Source organism: Lathamus discolor, chromosome 1, assembly GCF_037157495.1.
Source record: "Lathamus discolor isolate bLatDis1 chromosome 1, bLatDis1.hap1, whole genome shotgun sequence".
NCBI classification, from domain to species: Eukaryota; Metazoa; Chordata; class Aves; order Psittaciformes; family Psittacidae; genus Lathamus; species Lathamus discolor.
The window spans coordinates 73,067,340-73,089,635 of NC_088884.1; the positions used below are offsets into that span (position 1 = coordinate 73,067,340).

At 39.1% G+C, this 22,296-nt stretch overlaps 2 protein-coding genes and 1 long non-coding RNA gene across 6 annotated transcripts in view; 1 reads left to right on the forward strand and 2 right to left on the reverse strand.

Moving 5' to 3' along the window:
* Window positions 1-6,548, forward strand: part of SLC41A2 (solute carrier family 41 member 2) — a 53,655-nt gene extending 47,107 nt beyond the window's left edge. For both annotated transcript variants that reach the window (XM_065679869.1, XM_065679879.1), the window contains one exon: window positions 4,530-6,548. In XM_065679869.1, coding sequence (XP_065535941.1) covers window positions 4,530-4,715 — 186 coding nt within the window. In that variant the 3' untranslated portion in view covers window positions 4,716-6,548. The remainder of the gene's footprint in view (window positions 1-4,529) is intronic.
* Window positions 6,549-10,828: 4,280 nt separating this feature from the next.
* Window positions 10,829-13,396, reverse strand: LOC136007209 (uncharacterized). The gene is made up of 3 exons (XR_010609528.1): window positions 13,311-13,396; window positions 11,359-11,431; window positions 10,829-11,213 (listed from the first exon to the last, which is right to left on the reverse strand). It is a non-coding gene; the product is annotated as an uncharacterized LOC136007209 (long non-coding RNA).
* Window positions 13,397-16,821: 3,425 nt separating this feature from the next.
* The window catches only part of CHST11 (carbohydrate sulfotransferase 11), a 167,782-nt gene continuing 162,307 nt past the window's right edge, over window positions 16,822-22,296 (reverse strand). For all 3 annotated transcript variants that reach the window (XM_065679897.1, XM_065679895.1, XM_065679903.1), the window contains one exon: window positions 16,822-21,735. In XM_065679897.1, coding sequence (XP_065535969.1) covers window positions 20,887-21,735 — 849 coding nt within the window. In that variant the 3' untranslated portion in view covers window positions 16,822-20,886. The remainder of the gene's footprint in view (window positions 21,736-22,296) is intronic.

Consider the following 22,296-nt stretch of genomic DNA (forward strand, 5'->3'; position numbering starts at 1 on the left):
ATAGTGTGGTTAATACCACTTAAGCACAGCACAAACAGCAGCAGCAAGAAAGAGCTTGCTGTTCAGTGGTTTCTTTGCTGCCAGACTTGAAGGAAATCTCTGTATGTTTGAAGGAAATTATGACAAGATACACACCAGATATGCTACCTGAGAAGACAGGGCAGACAAATTTCCTTTGAAAAATAGATGTAGACCATACTCTGAGTGCACTGACTGCAGAATTCTGGCTCTAGAGAATGGAAGTCAGCAAGTTCAGTGTAGATCTATTATTAAACTTTACAGTTACTACTTAGCTTCACGTGTAGACATTTAAAGCCATCTAAAATCTGAGGAATGTAATATAAAATTTAAGAGCTAACTTAATGAAGGTTCAAACCCACCAGAAGATCTAAACCGTAAATCTGCTGAGAATGGTGTCAGAGTCAGGACACAGTGTTCTTTAGAGATCCTTAACTGGAGGGTTTCACTCATAATTGAAAAACCTAAAAAACAAAAACCAAACTTTACATTTGCATTTCATAGGTTTGTAAGAGTTCTTATTCCACAATTATTTGCATGTGTTTCCTGTCTAAAGTAACAAAAGGAAACTACTTTGTAATGCACCTTCATATGGGAAAAATCAAAGGTGAATCAGCAGTACTAGTAACATGGAGGATATCCTGTCCAAGGCATGATAAATAAACTGCTAAAAGGTCTTGGTACTAAGCTTATAGGCGAATTTTGATAATGCCCATGTGAGAAAGCATATGCAAATATGTAACTTAAACTTTCTTTTCCCAATTTGGTGTTTGAATTTGCTAATCCCAGCAACTAATGTATAAACTAATATAAATATAAAAGATTCAAATCTGCTTTACAAATATGATGCATTTCAACCTTATACTTCTTATCACTGTGAATTTGACCTGCATTCACTCTTGAAATATGGTCATCTCAGGTAAAAGAAACAATACAAATATTATAGAATGCTGCAAAGTATCAATTAAGCTACAGCAAGTCTAGACAGTATTAAGAAAGTTTCAAGGGAATTATGTATTTTTATTTTATATAGTAGAGTTTAATTCTTTTCCCATTTCACAAGTCGTGAGAATTTAATCGCATGAGAAAATGCAGATAGTTTTTAGCAGTCCTTACTACGTGCAAAAGACCAAAAGTAACTTTTCTGTAGCTAAACTTGTTATTCGTATCTAAAGACCTGCAAAGAATTAAATTTTGTGCCCAATCACAAAGGAAAAAAATTGCTTTGTAGTGTATATTGTTCCCATTTCTAGTCTATTGATTATAAGATTTGTAAGATTTGAGCTTTAAATAGTGAGGCTCACTCTTAATTTAAGCATTTATATTCAGTTCCAGTCTGATATAATTTGAATCAGAAAGTTCAATATCAAGTTTCTCTTTATTTCTGCCCTTTGTTGTACAAAATTATATGTGTAGTTATACCCCTTATTTTCAGATTCTTCATAATTAGGATTTTATAAAGACTTCACTCCTGGTCTTTTCTTCCCTCCCTTCCTCCCTCCCTCTCATTGCTAGATTCTGCTGCTTCTGTCTTCTGAGGACCTTTTTTGACAATGTGACTGATAGATCATTTTAGAAATGCAGTCTAAATCTGATGATGTCTTTAGTTTCATATTCCTCAATCTCTATTGTAATTTTTTCCCCGAAGTAATAATGTAGCATGATCTTCCTTTTGAAATACCAAAACTTTGGAATTTTTCGGTATTTTTGCAGTCCATGCTCTAGGATTTTTTTTTTTCTTGATCGGTGACTATAAAGTGTCTCACTTTGCTGAGATCTTTTTTTATATAGAGATATTTAGTTACTTTTACATTTCTTAAACCTTGCAGTTATTTCATTCTTCGGTCTGGAAAAATTCCTAGTGCTCTGTTTCATAATTCTACTACTATTCATCCCCCTTTCTTCAGAAAACATTGAATTATTCTCATCCTCTGAATGTTAAATAATTTTAAAATACCAGCTCACATCTTGAGCTGAACTGCATATATTTACAAGCATTTCTTATCACTTTTCTACAGCATTTCATGTTAGTACAAAAATTATCTGTTTATCTTATTAGGCTTTTCTGTGATGATGGTCTCTTTATTTTTTTCCCTGAAAACCATCTGGTTTTCAATTAGAAGTAGGAAGGCTTTCTTCTTCAAAGCATCAGTGCAGAGCAGAAGTATACAGTATTTGTACTGCTATGCCATCTGCATAATTTTGCTGAAATTATAGGAGTGTAGTTCTGTTGTGCCACTAAAGTAACAAGTCTTGTAATGTCTTTTGTATGTTTTTTCTTTGATCTTTGTGAGCGACTTCTCGCATCACTTTAAATACAAGGACTTACTTTCAGCAAACTCAATAGTAGGGCTTTTGCCCCGTCTTAACATTGATAAGAAAGCTTATTAAGGATTTAAGTCCCATTGGTTGACTTCTTCTGTCTTCTAATACAAACTACTGTGGCCAAATAAGTAACCATTTCCAAAGACTGATCTGTGTAATTCTTAAATGTTAGTGACTTTCTAGCCATGCAAATGCATAATGATTATTCCTTCACCAAAAATAAAGGCTGGTGAACTGCAGTCTTGTAACATACTCTGGAAGCACTATGTCCCAGCTGCCAGCATATACTGGTATAAGCAGCAGCTAATATAATATGCTATAACTTTTTTCCAATTACTTACAGAAGCCAGGTTTGTTATAATTTGCATTATTTGTTACGCACCCATAAGTTAATATAGCAAAAATAATTATTTGGGAAGGTTCACAAAACTTACTTGCCAAACTGCTAATTTTTCACAGTAGTCTAAGGCAGTTATTTCAAGCTGGAAAACACATGAAGAAATGAAAGGGTTTTTTTGTGTCATGATTTTTAAGAGCCAGAAGTACGCACTGTCATTTCAATGGGACTGTGTGTGTTACATCTAATGGGTTGTGTTATATAATTCATTATAAATTATTCTTGTTACAAATGCTTTCATCTTGTAATAGAACATGCAGAGCTATTGTTGATGTGGGGTGCTACAGAGTCTTCTGTGCACATACTGTAGGAGATGTTAATGGATGGGGTCTTTTATAAACAGGCCTCTTTTTGTCTCTTAGAAGAAGGAGCAGACTCAAAGAATCTGATAGTCTTCCAAAGAAAACATCTGTTTTAAATATATTTGTTTGGATTCCAGTCAGCACACCTAGGACTCGCATAATTAGCTTAGACTACAGAGTTCCCTTTTCAGATGATATGTTTGTATAAATAAGCCATGCATTTTTCATTAGGCAAATACTCCCATTTTTTCCTTATTTAATTAGAAATTCAGGCTTGTATTTTAACATATACTTTTGCAGAGCAAAGATTAATTGAGAGACTTTTCAGCGCAGTTTATTATATGACATTCATTTTACTGTATTTTGTATTGTGGAGAAGTGTCTTGCAACCACCTTATCAGTATTTCAATAAGTAAGTGCATACAGATGCTTTTTATACCAGTAATTGATCATTTACTAAATAAAATATGAATTTTGTGCCTTTTATTACTTTTGATACTGTATATTGTTTTAAATGTACATAGTAGACTTTTAAAAGAAGAATTATGGTGGGAACTGTCTTAGGTTTACTTCCTAAGGATCTGAATAACTAAAAAGATAAAATGCAGTATTTATTTCATCTTAATCAGCTCCTTAGATGAGACGAGAAGAAATAGAAGCTCTGTTAGTGGTCCTTTCTCCATTCATCTTGTGCCATGCCGCACCACATGATTTGTCCAAATCAGAATGTCTTATCATACAGCTGTGCAACATTAAAAGGATTCTTTTCTAAAACTGTTTTAATGATTATGCATACTTTTAGTATTAAGATCAAACCTCTCGAATGTTCAGACTTTCACAGTTGGGAATGAAATTTTTTATTCTGGGACCAATTCAGCCTGGAGTGACAATTTCATAATATATATTGCAGGTGTGCCTTATTACAGAAGGGTTGAAGCTGCTATTTCAAGCATAAAAGTAGCTTCTAGGCCATTTTTTTGCAGATCATACAATGCAGATGAAACTGTTCTTACTCTGGACCTGCTATTCTTTATATCATGTCTGATATCAGGTCAGTTCTAGACTTGTGGAAACAAGAGTTACACCTGAGTCAAGTGTTTTCATCTGGGGCAGTGTCAGTTCTGAATGATCTCGCAGCCCCACTTAATACTTTCACTGTACAAAATGTCATGTGGGAAGTGCAGTTGCATATTTGATTGGAGTTTTTGCTTTTTCTTCTCGTTTTCAGAAGTCCTCAAGCACAGACAATGGTTCAGTATGTTCCTTCTGTCTGTGCATGCGATTGACTGAGAGAAGTTGGGTAACTGTGTCTGTACACGTAGGGAGTTTTAGTCTGAAACTCATTCATATTAATTATTTATATTTTTCAAATGTAGCTATATACAATAATACTGTAGACTAAGGAGACAATAATATTAGCTGTTGATTTCCTTTCAATGTAATTTATGTGATAATAACACAGATTTTGTTTGTTTGGTGTTGTGTAGGTGTTTACTCTGTTATGGATTGCTGACTGGATGGTGCACCACTTCTGGAAAAAAGGAAAAGATCCTGATAGTTTTTCTATCCCTTATCTTACTGCACTGGGAGATCTGCTTGGAACTGCCTTATTAGCTGTAGGTTTTCATTTTCTGTGGCTCATAGGTGATAGAGATGGTGATGTTGGAGACTAATTATTCCAATAGGTACAGTAACTTTTCCTGGAATATTGACAAGACTGCTCATTCTAGTTGAAAGTCCTCAAAGTGATTGTTCCATTTGGTATATGTAAATCAAGTTGACACAGATATAAACCAGCCTTAATGATATAGTTTGGTATGCTTTTTAAAAAATAGGGTGGAACTAAAAGGAAACTTGAGACCTTTACTCAGAAACCAAGGTAGATTGCTGCTAGTTGAAGACAGCTGAGTAGACACAATTAGGGGCAAATCAATCCTTTGTAAAGTTTTTAATTTTTAAAAGATCTGGCCTTTTAAAAGGACAGTCCCTTACTTGTTTTGCAAACCAGAACAATCTCTAATTGCTCATTCAGTGGTAATGAAGAAGAGGGCAAGACCCAGTCAGTGGTTTGCCTTGTCTTTCCCTTCTGGGAGCAAAGGGGGTACGTACGTTTTCATTTTACCAGTGAAATGGTTGGTAGAACCCAGGTTAATTGAGTTTCATAGACTTTACCTGATCAGTTGATGATATGTTCTTACTTTGCAATCTCAGTGCCGTAGCTCTCTGACCATTGCAGACTTCGTATTGATAATTGTTCTGGTGATTTGAACCCCGATAGTCTAAACATTTTGTCACAAGGTTTCTTTTGTGTATTCTAATATGACCATCAACATTTATAAAATTAGACACTTGAAAAGCGTTTGCAGGACTGAGTCCTTTTTCCTTGTGCTAGAAAGAGCAACCTAATTATTTTGCTGTTATGATTTATTAGAACAAGAGCATAGTAAAGACAAATAAAGTGACACTGATCTCATAATAATGAGTGAATGATTGCGTTAGAAAGTGTATTTTCATTTAGCAACTGAAAAGATGTTTAACTAACTGATATTAATGGTGTTGTGATGGCCAGTATCCTGATTTTAATGAAGTATTTAGAGGTGTTGATACAAATATAAACACTGATCCCTAATTAAAACTTGGGATATAAAAGATTATGTTCCTTTTTTAGGCACTTAGGAAATAAAATGAACTTCTAAAATTCCAGACCTATCTATGTCATCCATTTCTAAGCAGAAATCTCTGCTAACAGGATTTCGGCTTTCAAACAGTGGAAGTAATATGGTCAATAAGGAAAATGACTGCTTCTGAATGATTTCTCTTATTTGTATACCTCAATATTTCGAATAATACATTGATCATGAGGACTCTGGTTGCTGCTTTGCAAAAAAAGTACAAATTGTTTTGTTGGAAAATCTAGTGGGAGTTCCTCATGGGGTATGTTTTTAAAGACTATAACGTACATCCTAAATGCATAATTAAATAAACAACTTATATTTTAAATGTTGTGATTGAAACTTTTAAATGTTGAGACTGAAATTAGAAAACTAAATGCATATATCAGCATATGTTGTAATCCTGTAAACATTAGTCGTGATTTATGCATATAAGTGCTCCCTTTTAATTTGATGGACCTACTCAGATGAATTAAATTCTGTGGGTAAGTGTTAATGGGACTTCTATAGGTGTCGGTCAACTTAAACTCTGTGGAAGTTGAAAGTGTTTGCAATTCTGAAAATTAAACCAGCTATTCAGTGCCTACACATGGATTTAAATGCCTGACTTTTAGCTCCCTCATTTAAACACTTTTATTTAAACTTTTTTATAGTTATAATAATATAGATGTTTGCATAAATCATATGTATTATGTCTTTTACTATGTGAGGGAAAGATGGAATCTTTCTAACTTAAGGTTCTCTGACTTTTCTTAGTTTATATTAATGTTATTTAAAACAGTTTCTTGTATGTAGCATTGTGGGAAATACAACTATTAAATTCTTTAAAATGGACTAGATGTAACTTTTTCTTTCAATAATGGTCGGGTTTGGTACAGATGAAGATGCATTTTATTTTATTCTGATAGAATTGCCATCTGAATCAACTAATCTGCCTTTTCAAGCACATTTCTCATTAGAGTTACTGGGTTTTAGAATCCTTTCTAAATGAATTGCAAGATTCTTTAAAACTGAAATTTTTTGAGATACTTGTGATCTGTGCTTATCTGATACATGAGGGCATTGTGGTATTTAGTCATGATAGTATCCTTAGTGTGTTAAGTGTTTATCCAGTAAATAAGCAACAACTGCTGGTACAGTCTGCGACTAATAGGTGAGAGGTTAGATTGCAGAATTAGGGAAGAAATGTAAAATGGGACAAATTCAGTGCAATTTGAAAAACAGAAATATGTTGCCAGACTGGAATAATGTGGGCATGGAAACAATAAGGGATGGAAGAGTGTAATGGTAAAATGTGGTACTTCAAGAGGGGGAAGTTTATTGAATAGTTGAGAGAGCTAAATACATGTTGAGGGAAAGAAAGAGGTACAAACTTCACACAGCAGTCATTGTGAGAGGGAAGAGCAAACAGAAGGAAGTTATTTGGAGAAAAGAATAAAAAGGCACCACCAAACTTGGCTTTCGGGTAGGGAAAAATATAATTTGTGTTGTAAGGAGTTAGGAAAGAGGTGGAAAAAGAGGTACTTTGGGGAGTGGTGGAAGTGAGGGGGAAAAAAAAGAGAGAATGCTCTCAGTAAGATATGATTAAAGAGGAGTTTGAGTGGGGAAAGAAGTATGACATTGATAAAGCAGAAAAAATCTTGACATCTGAAAGAGCAAAGAGTAAATAACATATGAAATGGAAGGGGTTTTGATTCCTGTGTGGAAGGGGCATTTTAAAAACTTTGCTACCTCTGCTATCTAGTGTTATGAAGATAAAAAGCTCTTACCACCAAGTTTCAGGGTGAATATTATTCCAGTCATAAGGATAATATGGAAGAAGGCACAAAAGAGTACTTGGATACCAGAGAATTAATTGTCTGCACAAAAGCTGTACTCCCTAAACCAGTTTTAACTCTAAAGTGAAGTCAACCTCTCCACAGTATTCCACCAACTTGATTTTTTAAACACATCCCAGTAATAGTCAATTACTTCAATGAATGTGTGGGCAAGAAATGTTACCAAATATTCTATTAGCGACAAATGAGTGCTCTTTGTACTGCCTAAAGCATAAAATGAAAGGAATATCCTGACTTGTTATTGTCTCTTGTTATCAAGCCAGCCATATCTTATGATCTTGCAGATAAAATGATCACTCTTTGTATAAAATTCATCACGTTTTCCTCCCCTCCACCTACTAGGAGATTCTTTCAAACCTGCCTTTATAAATTCTAGCCTAAATCAGGGCTATATCTGATTCAAATCTCTTTGCTTTTGTGTCAGCATGTAGCATTTTCTTTCTTGCTCATTTTAGCTCATTCACCTCGTTTAAGTTGGAAGTCATCTTTAAAGCTCCTCCTGCAACTTCTCATATAATTTTCATTCTGCTGATGTTCTAGGCCAGCCAGAAGCTCCAGTCACTTTGCCTTTGAGTTGCTATCTGTAGCCGGATTTTGAGTAACTGTCAGTGTGCCCTTGTTTGGCCGTTCTTACTCTCTACTCTTTCCTTCTCTACTTCAGAAATATCTGTAGCGTAAATAGAAGTAGGGGCAGGTTATTTGAAATGTGTATCATTTGCCATTCTGAAGGATTTTATGACCATCTCTGCTGTTCTAAGAGTATTCATGAAAGGGGAGAATCTCATTCGCTAAACTACAGCTTTAAGATTTGGAGTCGGAAGCATTTCATACCATAGGTGTTTTATTTTTTTCATTTGGTGTAATGCTTTGAAATGATCTTTGCATTCTAGTGAGTTACTGAATGACTCCAGCTTATTTTCAGAGTGATTGTGTAGCAGATATAGTTGCACAGCTTTATTATGCTGCTTGATACAGGGGAGGCTTCTTCTTTTAACACATTTCAATCAATATTTTGAGTTTTACAGCATCACTGTACATCTTGTCTTAATCTGTGATGTTTATATTTGCAATATCCTCTTCTACTCCCATGTTTAATATATGCATTTCACTGGGGCTTTTAGAATGCTGATGAGTAACTGGTGAGCAGCAAATTAATTTCACTTCTTTTTACAATTTGCCAACTAAATTAGACTTTCTCATACAAAGGTTAAAATTGCCTGAGGATTAAAGCTTTATAAATGCAGAATAGTTTGCTGAATCAGGACTCAAAATAAGGTCTATCGTATTTTTAATGGATTTGCTACTTCAGTTCTGAACATCATGAAAAGCTCTCAAGTCCAAGAATAATCCAGAATACATATTGGGAAATAGTAGTATAAGCACTCTGTAAAATTAACTACTTGAAATTCCTTATTATTGTTGTAATAGTAAAATTGCTAGTGCGAAGGAAATAATCTCTTTAGAGGTGCAGAAAATTGCAATAGAATATGGTAATTGAATTATAACCTGCTTTAAAAAGAGTAAGATGATGTTTAAAAACAGTACCAGGGGTACTGGAAGCAATGTGAAGTCTCTTAGTGGGATTTTTCTTTCATTTTGGGCTAGGTTTTCTGTGATACATCGTTTCAGTTGTGTTCTCTAGCCCATTCCTAATCAAATCAGTCTGTTCAGTTATCTTTTGTATTATCGTTTTCCCAAACACACTCAACGTTAAAAATCAGCTCTCTGTATTTAAAAGTGGGGAGGAAGAACTAATAAAGAGGTGTGTTTTGTCATTAAAGCCTCATTCTGATAGTCATGAAGGAAAGTCTTTCTGGTAAATTCAGTGAAAATGATTCAGTGATCATCATGCATGCTCTGCATGGATATTCTAGGGAATCGGACTATTAACAAAACATGAATAATTCATAATCAGAGCTAAGAACCAACATGTTTAATAAATATACATGATTGCAGTATTCTGGGTGGGTACCAAAGAGCATCAGTGTACTCCTTAGTCATTGAGAATTGGCAGGGCTGGATGTGCCTTGCTTTCTCTGCAGCGAAAAACTGAATTTGATTTCAAGTCCTGCTAGTTGTTTATTTAATTTGCAGGATAATTCATCATATGCTTTATTTATGCTTTTATTTCTCAGTTCAAACTATACTTGAAGTTTGCTTCTTCCTTTACTTAGCATTCTACAACTTGCTCTTTTGGGAGATTGCTTTCTCTTCAAGACTAGCTAAGAAGTCTTGAGGGGTCAAAGAATTGCTTTCCTTGAATAATTTTAGATCTGCTTCTTGCAAGAGAAATAGGGTCCTGAATGAATTACATGGTAGACATCTTTGGGAGATATTTAATATCTCTAAGTTCTCAGATTTCCATTCCAAGTTTTACTGTGAACAGGATCTAAAAAGGATTTTGTCTGTTTACCAGTTTTTTTCTGTCATCTCCTGGTTTTGATCAGTGAAGTTGTTGCCATGTCCTGTCTACAGTAGAACAGCATTTTAATAAATCTGACATTCTAAATGGTTTTCCAAAAATTATGAGCAATAATACTAGTTTTATACTTGGGAAGCAATCATCCACTACTTTCCTATGACTCCTCATACTATAGTTAGCTTTATATCTTCCAAAGATATAAAGATCTTTTTTCCCCTCTTTGTTTTTGAAGCAGGTGTTTTTCCCTGGGCTGACACAGATGATTATTTTCTTACAGTATCCAAGATTCTGGAGTGACATCCAGACATGCTTCATCTCAACTGCTCTGACGACTGAACCAATTTTTATTCATTACATAAGAAAATTTAGACATGTCTGATTAATTCTAGTTCTAGGGAGATGAATTGTACCTTTCACTTAAAGTAGAAGAGTATCTCTATAGTTTGGAGCACTTCCAAAATAGAAGTTAGCTCAGTAAGCTTGGCCACATTAAGCTCAGGTACCAAGATCACCTGAATTTGTGGACTAAAGTGGAAATGATTTGGAGGTGTAAGCAAGCTCTGTATTTATCAAATACATGAAGATTGGCTGACGACTCTTTTCTGTTTCATTCATTTCTGTTTAATGTTTTGAGATTGCAGTTGCTGCTTCTTTAGACCCAGTCCATTAAGGCCACTAAGAAATATGGTAGTGTAAGTCTATCACATACATATGGAAACTGGTCACCCTCTGTAACAGAACACATTAAGGCCTTTGAAAATAAACGCTCACAAAACCTGCATGTCATTTGTGCAAAATGAAAGAGCTAAAATGTTGTGAATTCATACACAAAAAAGGCACACTCATTCCTGGGTTTCATTTCCAGCTGGCCTTTGCTCTATTCCCACATTAGAAAGACGATTCATTTTTTGGAAGGCACTTTTAAAGCACTGCAAGGTTACCATGCCAAAGTGCATGAAACCTGGCTCTGTTAGATACCACGTCTGGTTATGTGCTCTGTGCATGAGACTGACATGAGCTATGACTACGTTCTCCCCTTGGAGAGAACTCAATATCTTGCTTTGAGCAAAGCCTGACGGTATGATCTTGGCACTAAATAAAATACGGTACTATGTAGGACTGGCACTGTGCTGAATGTGTAGTACTGGCTGTGCGGGCTTCTTCACCTCAGAGACCTCTATGGCTGGAAGAGCCATCACCAAGACACCCGCTGTGTTGCTGGTACACGGTAAGACTTGGCTGAAAATGGGGAAAGAAAAAATTGTGCATGCAAGTTACCCTGACCCATCCAAATGCATTTACTGAGCTACTCCACCCCTGCTCTATGGGCCTTTGCTCTGCCCCACGCCAAGTGTTTAAAGCATGTGCTTAGGTTCTCCTTTACCTTTTTGACTTCTTATGGGATGGGACCTTGCAGATACCTCTGCAATCCATGTCCTCTGTATTTTCATGCCTTACTAGAGAAGCAGAAGATGCAGAAATGGCCATCAGATTAAAGGAAGTCCAGATCTGCTGTGTGCTGCAAAAAAGGCGCTTAAAAATTTATTAAGGACTCTAAATATTTTAAAGTCCTTCCGACTTGAGATTATTGCCTTACATAAATGTTTCATAGATACAGAAGCTGCACTTAAAGTGCTGATTAATGCATACATACCTCTGGAATATGTACAGCTTTCAGATGGGCACTAATAGCAACAAACCTGAACATTTTTAGCACTCATTACAAGAAGCACTTATTAGTTTTGTCTCATGAATACATGTTGTGAGAGGCACAACATTCCTCTCACAGCATGTGTTATGAGACAAAGCTAGTAACTGTTCGCCTTTCTGATTGCTGATTCTAATTCAACCCTAACAACATTGCACCCAGTTTTCTGTCATATTGTGGAACTGAGGTGTTCAGTGTAAGCTCATTTTTAGTTACCTGATGTTTTTTCAGAACCACTACATACCTGCAGATACCCTGCTGCAGATGCCCACACAACCATGCCATGTTGTGTGCATCTATCTCTCACACGTTCCTGGTAGTCTCCTGCTAGGTAAGGCTACGTCTTGTAATCCATCTAGTCCTGTTCATACCTCTGTGGAAAGCTCCTGTCACACATTAAGATGAGGTTTGGGTTTCTTTCCCATTTCTCCTGCTCTTAGGAGGGTAGGCTGACAGCTCCATGGATTAGCTGAGATCCATGCACCCTTCGTACACTCTGAGGGCAGCTGTGTCCTCTTTGCAGGCAGCCTCTGAAAGCCCCTAGGTAATCTGGAGTCCCTATTCTAACAGAAGTCCACAGGAAGAAGAATTATTAAGGGGTCTGCTTCCTTGCCTCTCAGGGCTACTGGAGTGTGCCAGTGGCTGTAGAGCAGAGACAGCTTTGTTACAGCACTGACAGCAGTTTAATTTCCCTCGTGAAGTGGGAGGTATGGCCCAGAGTCATTGGTCAACACAACAAATTTAATTGTCTTCATACAAAACTCTGAAGTTCAGGGCAAAACATACAAGGAGCTATGTTTGATCTGCATGGAAGACTCACGGTCACTTGACAGAGAAGAACCTCTGTGAGTGGCAGGGGGTAGGATGCCCAGGTTTAGGATGCTTCTTTGCTGGGGAAGCATCTGGGAATGCAGCATGCAGCTCCATTCAGTTCATATCTGTCATGATGTATATCCAGATCGCATCAGCAAGATCTCTGATGCGGAAGGAAACCATTAGCTATTACCATCACCTTTTCAGCTAATTATCCTGAGGCTTTTTGTTTGATCAAAAGAAAAATTATCTTACTCAAAAGCAGGAGCACACCTGGCTGAATACATCTACGGAAATGTCCTGCTAGAGGGAAAGCTAACATCTCTATCTCCAGCTGGAGATCTGCGCACCTCAAAAGCTCATTTTGCACTGTAATTTGATAATAAAGAAGGAATTAACAGTAACACCCACCGCTGGGACTATGACAGCACCTGCGAGCAAAAGGCTGACTGCAGCCTTATCCTGGTTCAAGGTACGGAGGGCACACTGTTCCTAGAGGCTTCAGCTGGAGCCTACACCAAGCACAAAATGTCTTCAGCCTGAAACCAGTTAACTATTTCAGAAGTGTTCCCTGAATGCTTTCCATGTGACATCTTTACATGTGTGAAAAATCCAGGCACTGCAAACCGAGTAACTCCTTGCTTAGGAACTGGGATAGAGCCTACGTACCCTCCTCTGGCTGCATGTCTCAGCCTGGAAATACTCATTAGTGTTCTATATGAGTCCTTTGTAGTTTTTAATCAGCTTCCAATAGCGCTGCAAAGATTTGCCAGGTAACCTTAAACATACTACAATAAGCAAAGCGGCTTACTCACCTCACCGTGTTCTCAGATGCTTTCCTCTAATTCTCAGTATCTCACAAGGAGACTCCCCAAACAGAGACTTTCCGTCTTAAATTGCCTCCCAGCTTGCATTCCTTTTCCGTAGTTAAACAGACTTAATTTCTCACCTGAACTGCACTCAGCTGTGCCTCCTTTTAATCCTTGCACCATTGACTTCAAGGTTGGAGGGTTCCTTTTTTTTTGCATGAAAAAATAATGGTGGATTTGGTTTTTGAAATTTTCTGAAGTGAAAAACGGAGGCTTTAAAAGCGTCTGCTGTAGGAATGATACATACTGCACATAAAAGCCTGTTGCATACACAGCAGTAACTTTTTAATGATAAACCAGCAAAGTACATTATAAAATTAATACAAAACAGCTGAATTGTTATGTCTTTCCATACCACTGGTGGCAAATTTCTTAATAAATCACATCTAGCTATAATCCCAGGAAGGAGAACATTTTGTTTTTCTTGAATGAGTGTCTCAGCATTTACCTGCACACCTCTGCAAACAGCGCTTGCCTCTCCATTGCGTGGCTGCTTACTCCAATTTGACCTTTTTCCTACATTAATCTCTTTCAAGTTCAAAGAAATGGTAAAAAAATACATGCAGTGATTGATTGCATTAATGGAGCAAACAGTCACTTCAAAGAAAACCCCAACATCTCTACACATAAAACTAAACCTGGTTTAGCTATAATAGTTACCTGCTAGGATAAATCTGACTAAACCCAGCCTAAGAAAGGCTTAGGCAATGCCTCAAACCTGGTTTTGCAGAAGATTTGACAGGAAATAGGGGTCTGTTGGGGGGTTCAGGTTTTGACTTGATGTCGCACTGCAAATACCTGCTGACAACACAGAGACCTCTTGCTAGCTAAGAAGTCATGAATTGCCACAGTATAATTCTAGTTTTAGAATACACTGAAGCTTAATGGCTTAACTGTTATTCTTCAGCTGAACGTTACCATAAAGCTGTATGTATTAGTAAGAAAATAGAAATGAGGGCATAAACTTCGGATTGATTTCTCTCTTACTGAGGAAATCAGCTTTGCTGTTTGTTTGTGTCTTAATTAAAAACCCTGACTGAAATAAGATTTTCAAACCCACATAATTTTACTTGAAATGCTATGTCACTTGTTCCAATACACACTGTCCATTTGGTACAGTGATAGGGTATATACTGCTAAACACCTAAAGAAATGTTATCGCAGGCCTGCATTTACTCAGAGAATAGGAATCAATTTCAATGTCAAAGTCAGTAACATTTTAAAACATTGGCAAAATACATTTTTAAACAATGTATAAATGAATAAAATTATTGTTTATATTTTTTCCACCATGAATAATTCACTGCTCTCAGTGCTAAATGCCACTGACTTAGCCAGCAGAAACCATTCATTGACCATGAATTGAACCTCATAGTCCAGAGGCTTCAGTGCTCCAGTAGAGTGACATTTCAAGTAACAGGGGAATAGGTCAGCTGTTGATCGTATGGCTACGGAAAATAGAGTTGATTTTTCCCTTTTAATACAGATCTTCTGAAAACTGATTTGCATGCAGTTTGGGGAGGTGGCTTTTGGATACGTTGTCCTTTAGCATACCAAAGAAGAAAACCATACTCTAATTTTTTGGCAAAGTTGTAAGTGTATGAGGAAAAGGAAGGTACTTCTGTGTGGCATCTGGAGTCTTGTAACACAGCTAGTGAGAAGAGCAGGGCGCTTCTGGTCGGGAAGTGTGTGCTCTAGTTTCCACTCTGCTGGCTGCATTTCTTAGATTTTTTTTCTCTCTTCCAAATGCCCATATTTTTAAACTTTTTTTTTTAATTATGGAAGAATTAAATTAAATGTATTTTCATCAAGTTTCTGATTTTGTGTGCATGTAACTTCAACCTTCTAAAGCCTCCCAGCACACCCCCTCCCAGGCTGAACTATGCAGATGGGCTTGGACTCAGTCCCCTGCCCCATCTGTCCCCCAGTGCTCCTGGTCCTTGTTCCTCCATGACACCACACTTCATCTTTGTGCATGCATATGCCATTGAAGCTGATGGACTCTCTCTCAGGGAAGGGTAGTAGCCTGCTTAGACCAGGATTGCAACGCTTAAAAGCCTATATAACCCATGCCCTGCCAAGGGAGGCATAGCAATCAGCACACCAGCCAGAGCTTGGCTGATTGCTTACTTAGATTGAGTCCTTCTTGAGACCTTCTTTATCTCTCTGAGGCTGTAGAGGACTCAAATCACCAACGTTTTGAAATGTGACAGTTCTGTCTTAATACTGCACAGCCACGCTGTGATTTCAGGAAACTATGCTGCAGTTCCACCTATTAATTAGGGAGTGTGGAGTGGTGGGGCCTTTGAGGTAGGAACAGGCTTGGGCTGTAAAGGCAGCAAGTGGTGCACCATGTGCTGGGATACCTACTCAGTGCATTTCCTATTTCTGTTTGTCCCAGCTCTCATTGTGGACAATGTTTGCCTTGTGGGCCTGGCGGATTAAATGGTCTGTTTGCCACAGGCAGTGCTGCACCCAGAACATTCGGTTTTGGGGCCCTCTCCAATTCAAGAGGGATGTTAAGTTGCTGGGGAGATTACACTGGTAGGATACCAAGATGTTCAGTGACCTAAAGTATATCACTGACAAGATGTTGAGGGATCTGGCGTAATTTAGTCTGGTGATGGCATGTCTAGCTACACGTGTTTACAGATACTTGAAGGGGACTTTGAAAGGAAGTGAGTCCAAATTCTTCTCCTAGCAGTAGTAAATGATGGGCACAAGTTAAAAGGCCACTAGGAAAAAAACATCTCTGCTAGATGGGTAGTCTGGAACTGGAACAGGAACCCAAAGAGGCTGTGAGCCCTTCATCCCCAGAGGTACTGAACACTTGGCTAATCAAAACCATGGCCAACGTGGTCTTAGTGACCTTCAGCAGTAGGGTGGCCCAGCTGGTCTCCAGGGTCCCTTCCAACAACACAGTCATGATGGGAGCAGTTATTGCCTCAATGTATGCTTTTCCCAAGTATAATTTGGCATGCTGATTTCCTCGCAAGTTTGTTCAAAGTCCGGTTGGAAGTTTCTGCTTTGGGGTTAGATGTGGCCTCAGTGAAAGCCACAGATGAGACCATGCAGGTTTGGGGACTGCTGGAAATGTTTAACTCGAATCCATTTGTAGTGAATGCACATAAAGGTGGTCAAGCATGTGGCCGAAAGCTCATCAGATAGCTGGAGTTCACGTCATCTGACTAAACACCTTTGCTTGAGGTGGGATGATATTTACGGGCATGCAACTAGTCTTAAACTGACAGCCTTCATCCTCGCTGGCTGGAACTTGAGAAGGAAGGAGCAAGAATGGTGTTGTTAGATGAGTTTAGCTTTCTTGCTCCACAGCAGCAGATAATTGTGTCTTCTGCTTGTCCTGCCACAATAACCCTTGTGAGGAAGCACACAAATATCCCACCCTGAAAATCCACCCTGAAAACATGAGCCAGAAATAAAGCACACAGAGACGGACTTTCTTTCTTCAATTTAATTGAAGTTACTTAGAAAAATAATCAGGCTTGAATGGCTTTTTTAAGGAAAGATTCATGAGCAGTCCACACTTGTGTTGGCAATGTATAATTTAGCTTTTTTTCTTTATTAACAGTATACTTAGGTATGAGGAGATACTTTTCTACAACAAGCCTTCTACTGCATACAAATAGGTTAAAAAAAAAATCCAACCCCACATCGATGTTAAATTATTCGTACACATTGTATTGTGCATGCATGTAAGAAAATAACACTCTCTGTAACAAGAGTAATAGTAAGGACAGTCCCTTTTTGTACCTGAAAAGTGCAGCAGACTACAGTGAAACCCTAAAACATCTGGGGTCAACTTAATTCTAAAAGCAGTTCTGCTTGTGGATTATTTATTTCACTTGTCTTACACAGCGCATGGTTCAGGCAGCTTGCACGTTTCTGTGATCATAATGGACATGGTTTACAAAGAGGCTAAAGCATGGACCAAGTCAGGTCTGGGGGGACCTCGTACAGTCACCACCATGTTCAGATGAGCCAAATCCAGCCTGGGCTCCAGGTTAAGGTGCTTGGGGCCATCTCGGGAGAAAGAACCCTCAGCTGTGGGCATCGTGCTGGGTAAGGAGCCATAGGCGCTGCTGGGGTGACAGGGAGGCACCGGATACTCAGGTGTGGGGATTGCTGCTCCTCCAGCCCAGTGGCTTTGAGGGACCTAGGGACCTTCCCCGATGGGTCCTCTGTGCTCACCATTGCTCCACCATAACTAACGCACATCCTTCTAAAACAGCAGCTCCCCAGGTGGCCCTCACGGTCCCACGGGCACATCTGTACTTCACATTCTGCTGTGGCTGCAGTTTCGCCTGTTTGTGGCCACAGCAGAAACGAACTTGGGAGGAAGACAGAGCTCGGGAGCAGCCCATTGTCCTCCAGCTAACAAACCCAGTGAAGAGGCTGGGGTAACACCAACCGGGTTCCCTGGCTGCCCCTGCACTGCAGGTGGTGGCCACCAGCTCACTGAGATAAGGAGGCTCGACCCTGAACATCCTCCTGTGTGGCTGCGGTGGAAAGAGAGATTTTTGTGGCTTAGCCAAAACAACACACCCAGCTGACCAAAAAAAGGCTATTCCTTAACATTCGTGGTCCTCCTCTGAGCTGGTGAGGGCTTCATGCTCACTGCGCAGGATGTGATCACATCCAGCACATCAGCTGTTCATTTTAAACATAGACCTGCAGCCCATTCACGGCACCCCAAAGTAGATGTAACACACCAAATGCATGGTTTGGGATCAGGGCTTTTAAAAATCAAGTGACTTTTAAGTACTTACTTAAGTCCACATAAAAGCCATGTCAGTGCTGAGCATCCACCCATAGGGTGGCCCTCTGTGGAGAGGCAGAACTTGGGTAATCAAACTCAAAGCTGCTGCTAAAAATCCCAGCTGGAGCAGTGTTCACCCCTCAGGTCTCCTGAACACATTTTTCACCTAAAGCTTTCCTGTCATAGCTGTCAAATAGTGTTTTTGTGTCTCCAAAGCAGTGAAACTAAAAAGAGTATTTTAGAATAGATAAAACCATGGTGATGCCAGAGAGAAGGAGAAAAGAAAGGGGGAAGCACACTCCATTTAAAAAATATTTAGTTTCTGAATCAACTTCTTTCTTAAATGAAAAAAATCCACATTACATTCTATTGGAGGGATTAACACCTATAAGTGAAGAGAAAATCAGACCAAAATATGAACACTGTCGGACACAGGACCAAACAAGCACACAAACAGCTTGCAGGAAGTACTGGGAGGGAGGGGAAGAGGGAGACCTACCCTCAGACAGGGTTTCTTTTTTAAACAAACATAACAACTATTGAACTACAAACAACAGAAAGCCAGGGCACACTGTGATAGGCACTTGCAACAGCTCCGTGTACTCTAAATGAGGCAAAACTGCTTTCAAGTAGAACACCAGCCTGCCAGCGTCAGCAGCTGCTCAGGAGTTCAGAGCTGTCAGGCACAGCCAGCTCTTCACTAGCCACTGGGTCAGCGCTCCGGGTTGTAAATAGGACCTGGGTTATGAGAACTGTGGCTGTTCCAGAATGGATGAGAGATTTATTTGTAGGGCATAATAAAAGAAAAGAAGGGATCTGAATCATGACTAAGACCAAATCCAATCGCGAAAGGACTTCAGCTGCTGTTTGTTATGTTAATTTGTTCTTCTCTGAGATTTATTCAGCGGCTTGTTTTTATAAAATGAGATGGAACCTATTTTTCTTCTTTAACCACATATGTGTCCTGGAGACTAATGTAATTCAGTGGATATTACTGGCTATTGCACAATACAGCGTTTTCAGGATCTGGCTGTGATACTGTTAAAACAGCTCTGCCTTCAGATGGGTTTATTTAAAGCTTCACTAATTTTTGGAAGGGGTTGGGGTTTGATTATAAGATTGACACACAGGCAAATTAAAACCCCTTTTTAACCATCAGTGATCTTTAAAACTGATGTTAGAGTCCCGCAAGCGTCTTGATTGAAGCCTCCACCTCCTTTTGCCTATGAGCTGAATGCAGACACTGTCACCCAAGGATGGCACAGCTCGGGGTGGCTACAGACCATTCCCCATGCAGGTCGCCTTGGCCGTACACCTCACCTGCGTCAAACACCTGGAGAAGCTTGTACTTCCGCTTACCAGCTTGCTAACAGATCCACACTGAAATCTCAGTTTTCATTATTTATTTGCCATGAATAGATTACTACTTGCTTGCCCAAAACAATTGCTCAGTACGCTATGCCCGGTACAATCTGCCCAATCCCAACAAACTGCTATTGAGACATTCACTTGAAGTAAAAGGTTATGGGCTCATACTAGAACTGACTTAGATGAAATACTAACCCACTGGAAATCATAAACATCCCTGTCAACGGTATTTAGGCATCAACTAAAAAAGGAGGACGCCGTCTTTCCCCACGGAAAAGCCATGAAACCAGCATGTAGGAAGATGAGACCTTTTTTATTGCCTTGCATGTTTAGAGATCAACACAAAGATGACTTTCTGACTTTTCAGATTACCTGCCCACATCCTCTACAGCAACATATTGTAACTGGTGAACCAATAGGTTGTCCTGAACCGGTTTTGGTTGTCCATCTTAAGATCACTTGGGCATGACTTGCATAGGACTAAGCTTCCCACAGCCCCATCCTGGATATGAAATAAATCAATACCAATTGCTTTGGTCATTCGAAAATCTCTACAGTGACTTTCAAAACACTGGGGTTTCTTTCTGCAAATCTGTAATCATTTGGGCTGGCAGGCTTCAAATTAAGAGAAAACAGGATTGGTCGTATTCTTGATAAATTCATTAAGTCCAGACTCATAAAAGGTTCATAGTTTCTCTTCTAAATGAATACATTCACATTTCTTTCAGTTATGGGTTTTAGATATCATGAATCTATCAAAACCTGTTTGACTTTTCCTTTTCACAGCTAAAAGGATTTTTTTTTTTTAGTATGCCTGAGTGCAATATCACTTTCTGAAGAGATTCTTTTCACCACTCTTCTTAAAGTGTTTAGTATCAAGAACCACTTCTGTACTTACTTGCATCAATAGCGAATGGAAGAATATTATTACCCAGAGACAAGCTCAACTGAGGAAAGCACAAAACCAGTCTCCTATTGTCCAAACGTTATCTTATCTCTGCTGCTGAAGTGACACCTACCAAGAGACCATGTTTTAAATAAGTATAAATAACATTAATTAGAATTGGAGGAATGCAAGATCAATGAAATTCACCAGAACACAATTAACATCTTGTTTTTTAAACTGTGTAGCAGTATTATTCATCTCTACAGCTAGATCGTCACAATCCTGTTACCCTGCAAAGAGAGCTGTCCTTTCTTACAATTGATTTAAATAATTTTGACTGTGCTGCTCGCAGCATCATTCAAAACAAAACAAAACAAAAAAAAAAAGAAAATATTAATTTACAAAATAACCCATTCTCCATATTTATTATGACAAATAAAAATCTTAAATAAAACAGGCTTTCTCTCCCCTCTCTCCCCCCGACCCATCCCTCATTCCAATTTCAGGTAGCTTGGCACTGAGTAATTGAACATTAAAAAATCAAGTTTGTAGACTTCATAGAGCTGCGTTTGGTGCTCGGAGCTGATGTTCTGGAAGAACTCTGTGGTCATTTCATCAGTAGTTCTCGTAGACTTTGCATAGGTGGGGAACTTCAGGTAGTTGCCTACTCCTGCCAGCTGGAGGACGTAATTGGAATCCTCTTCCAGCGTTTCATATTTTCCTATGAGGTCGTAGTGGATGTGGCAAGGGTGGCAGAGGGAATACACAGTCTGCCAGTGCTCATTGAAGGGCTCTTCTCTTTGGGTGTGAGGGTCGATGAGATACGCCACAAACTCTTCGAATTTCACGTCGTCGCCTTTACGCAGAGCTTCCTGGGTTGCGTTTTTCCTCTGGCGCCTCACGATTTTGGTGCCGTACCGCTTGTGGAAGGAGGTGTTGTACTTCTGGGTGAACTTGTTCCTGTAGGCTGACACCAGTCTCTCGAAAGGCTCGCGGACAAAGAGGAACTTCATGTAGTTTTTCAAGCGGTGGTTGATCTCTGGGATGCTGTACTGGTTGAGGGTCTTCAGGTTTGAAGACACGTGGGCTTCATTGGCTGGGATTTCCATTGGATCGCTGTACTTGCCTCTTCCCGTCAAAACCATCATGACTCTCTTCCAGTTTGTGCAGGCCACTTTGGGAACATAGCAATAGATCATTTCATGATCCTCATCCACGACCAGATGCTTGAGGTCATTGGGCGTCAGCACGCGGCGCTTCCTGCTGGACACGCTGTTTGCTCGGCACGTGTCTGTCACTTGGTCTCGTCTAATCTGATGAAGAATTGCTGTGTTGGACAACTGCAAAGGAAGCACAGGCACCAGTGAGTCGTGTCTGGGAAACTCTTACTGCCTTTCTGCTTATTATGCAAATTCACAGAAAAGTAGGTTACTGCGTGTATAGAACAGTACATTTTGTGGCTAAAAAACATTGTTCCTATGCTCTAAGATAAACTCTTTTTGTCTCCAAACTTCTTGATGAGTGCTGCTTAAATGCTGTTCACAGAGTGTCCAGAGCTTTGCTTTGAAGCCAACACAAAAGGAGCACGAGTGCTCACACAGCCTGCTGGGAAGTGTATTTACAGCACCCTCATCCTGACATGTGGTCACTGCTTTTCTTAGTCCAGGAAAACATATCCCCCCTCCACTCTGCAGTCCATCACAAGGCTACAGCAGTGCTGGACCTGGCCTGACCTTTTGCTGCTGAGATGAGGTAGGAAGACACCAGAGTTGGAAAACCTGTCAAAATGAAAACAGTGTGTGCTCTTCTTGATGATGTCTTTTATGCTAGTCATGGCTTGCTTCTTGACTATGACCTTGGTAGAAGAAATGAAGCCCATGGAGATTCCTGCTACTCGACAA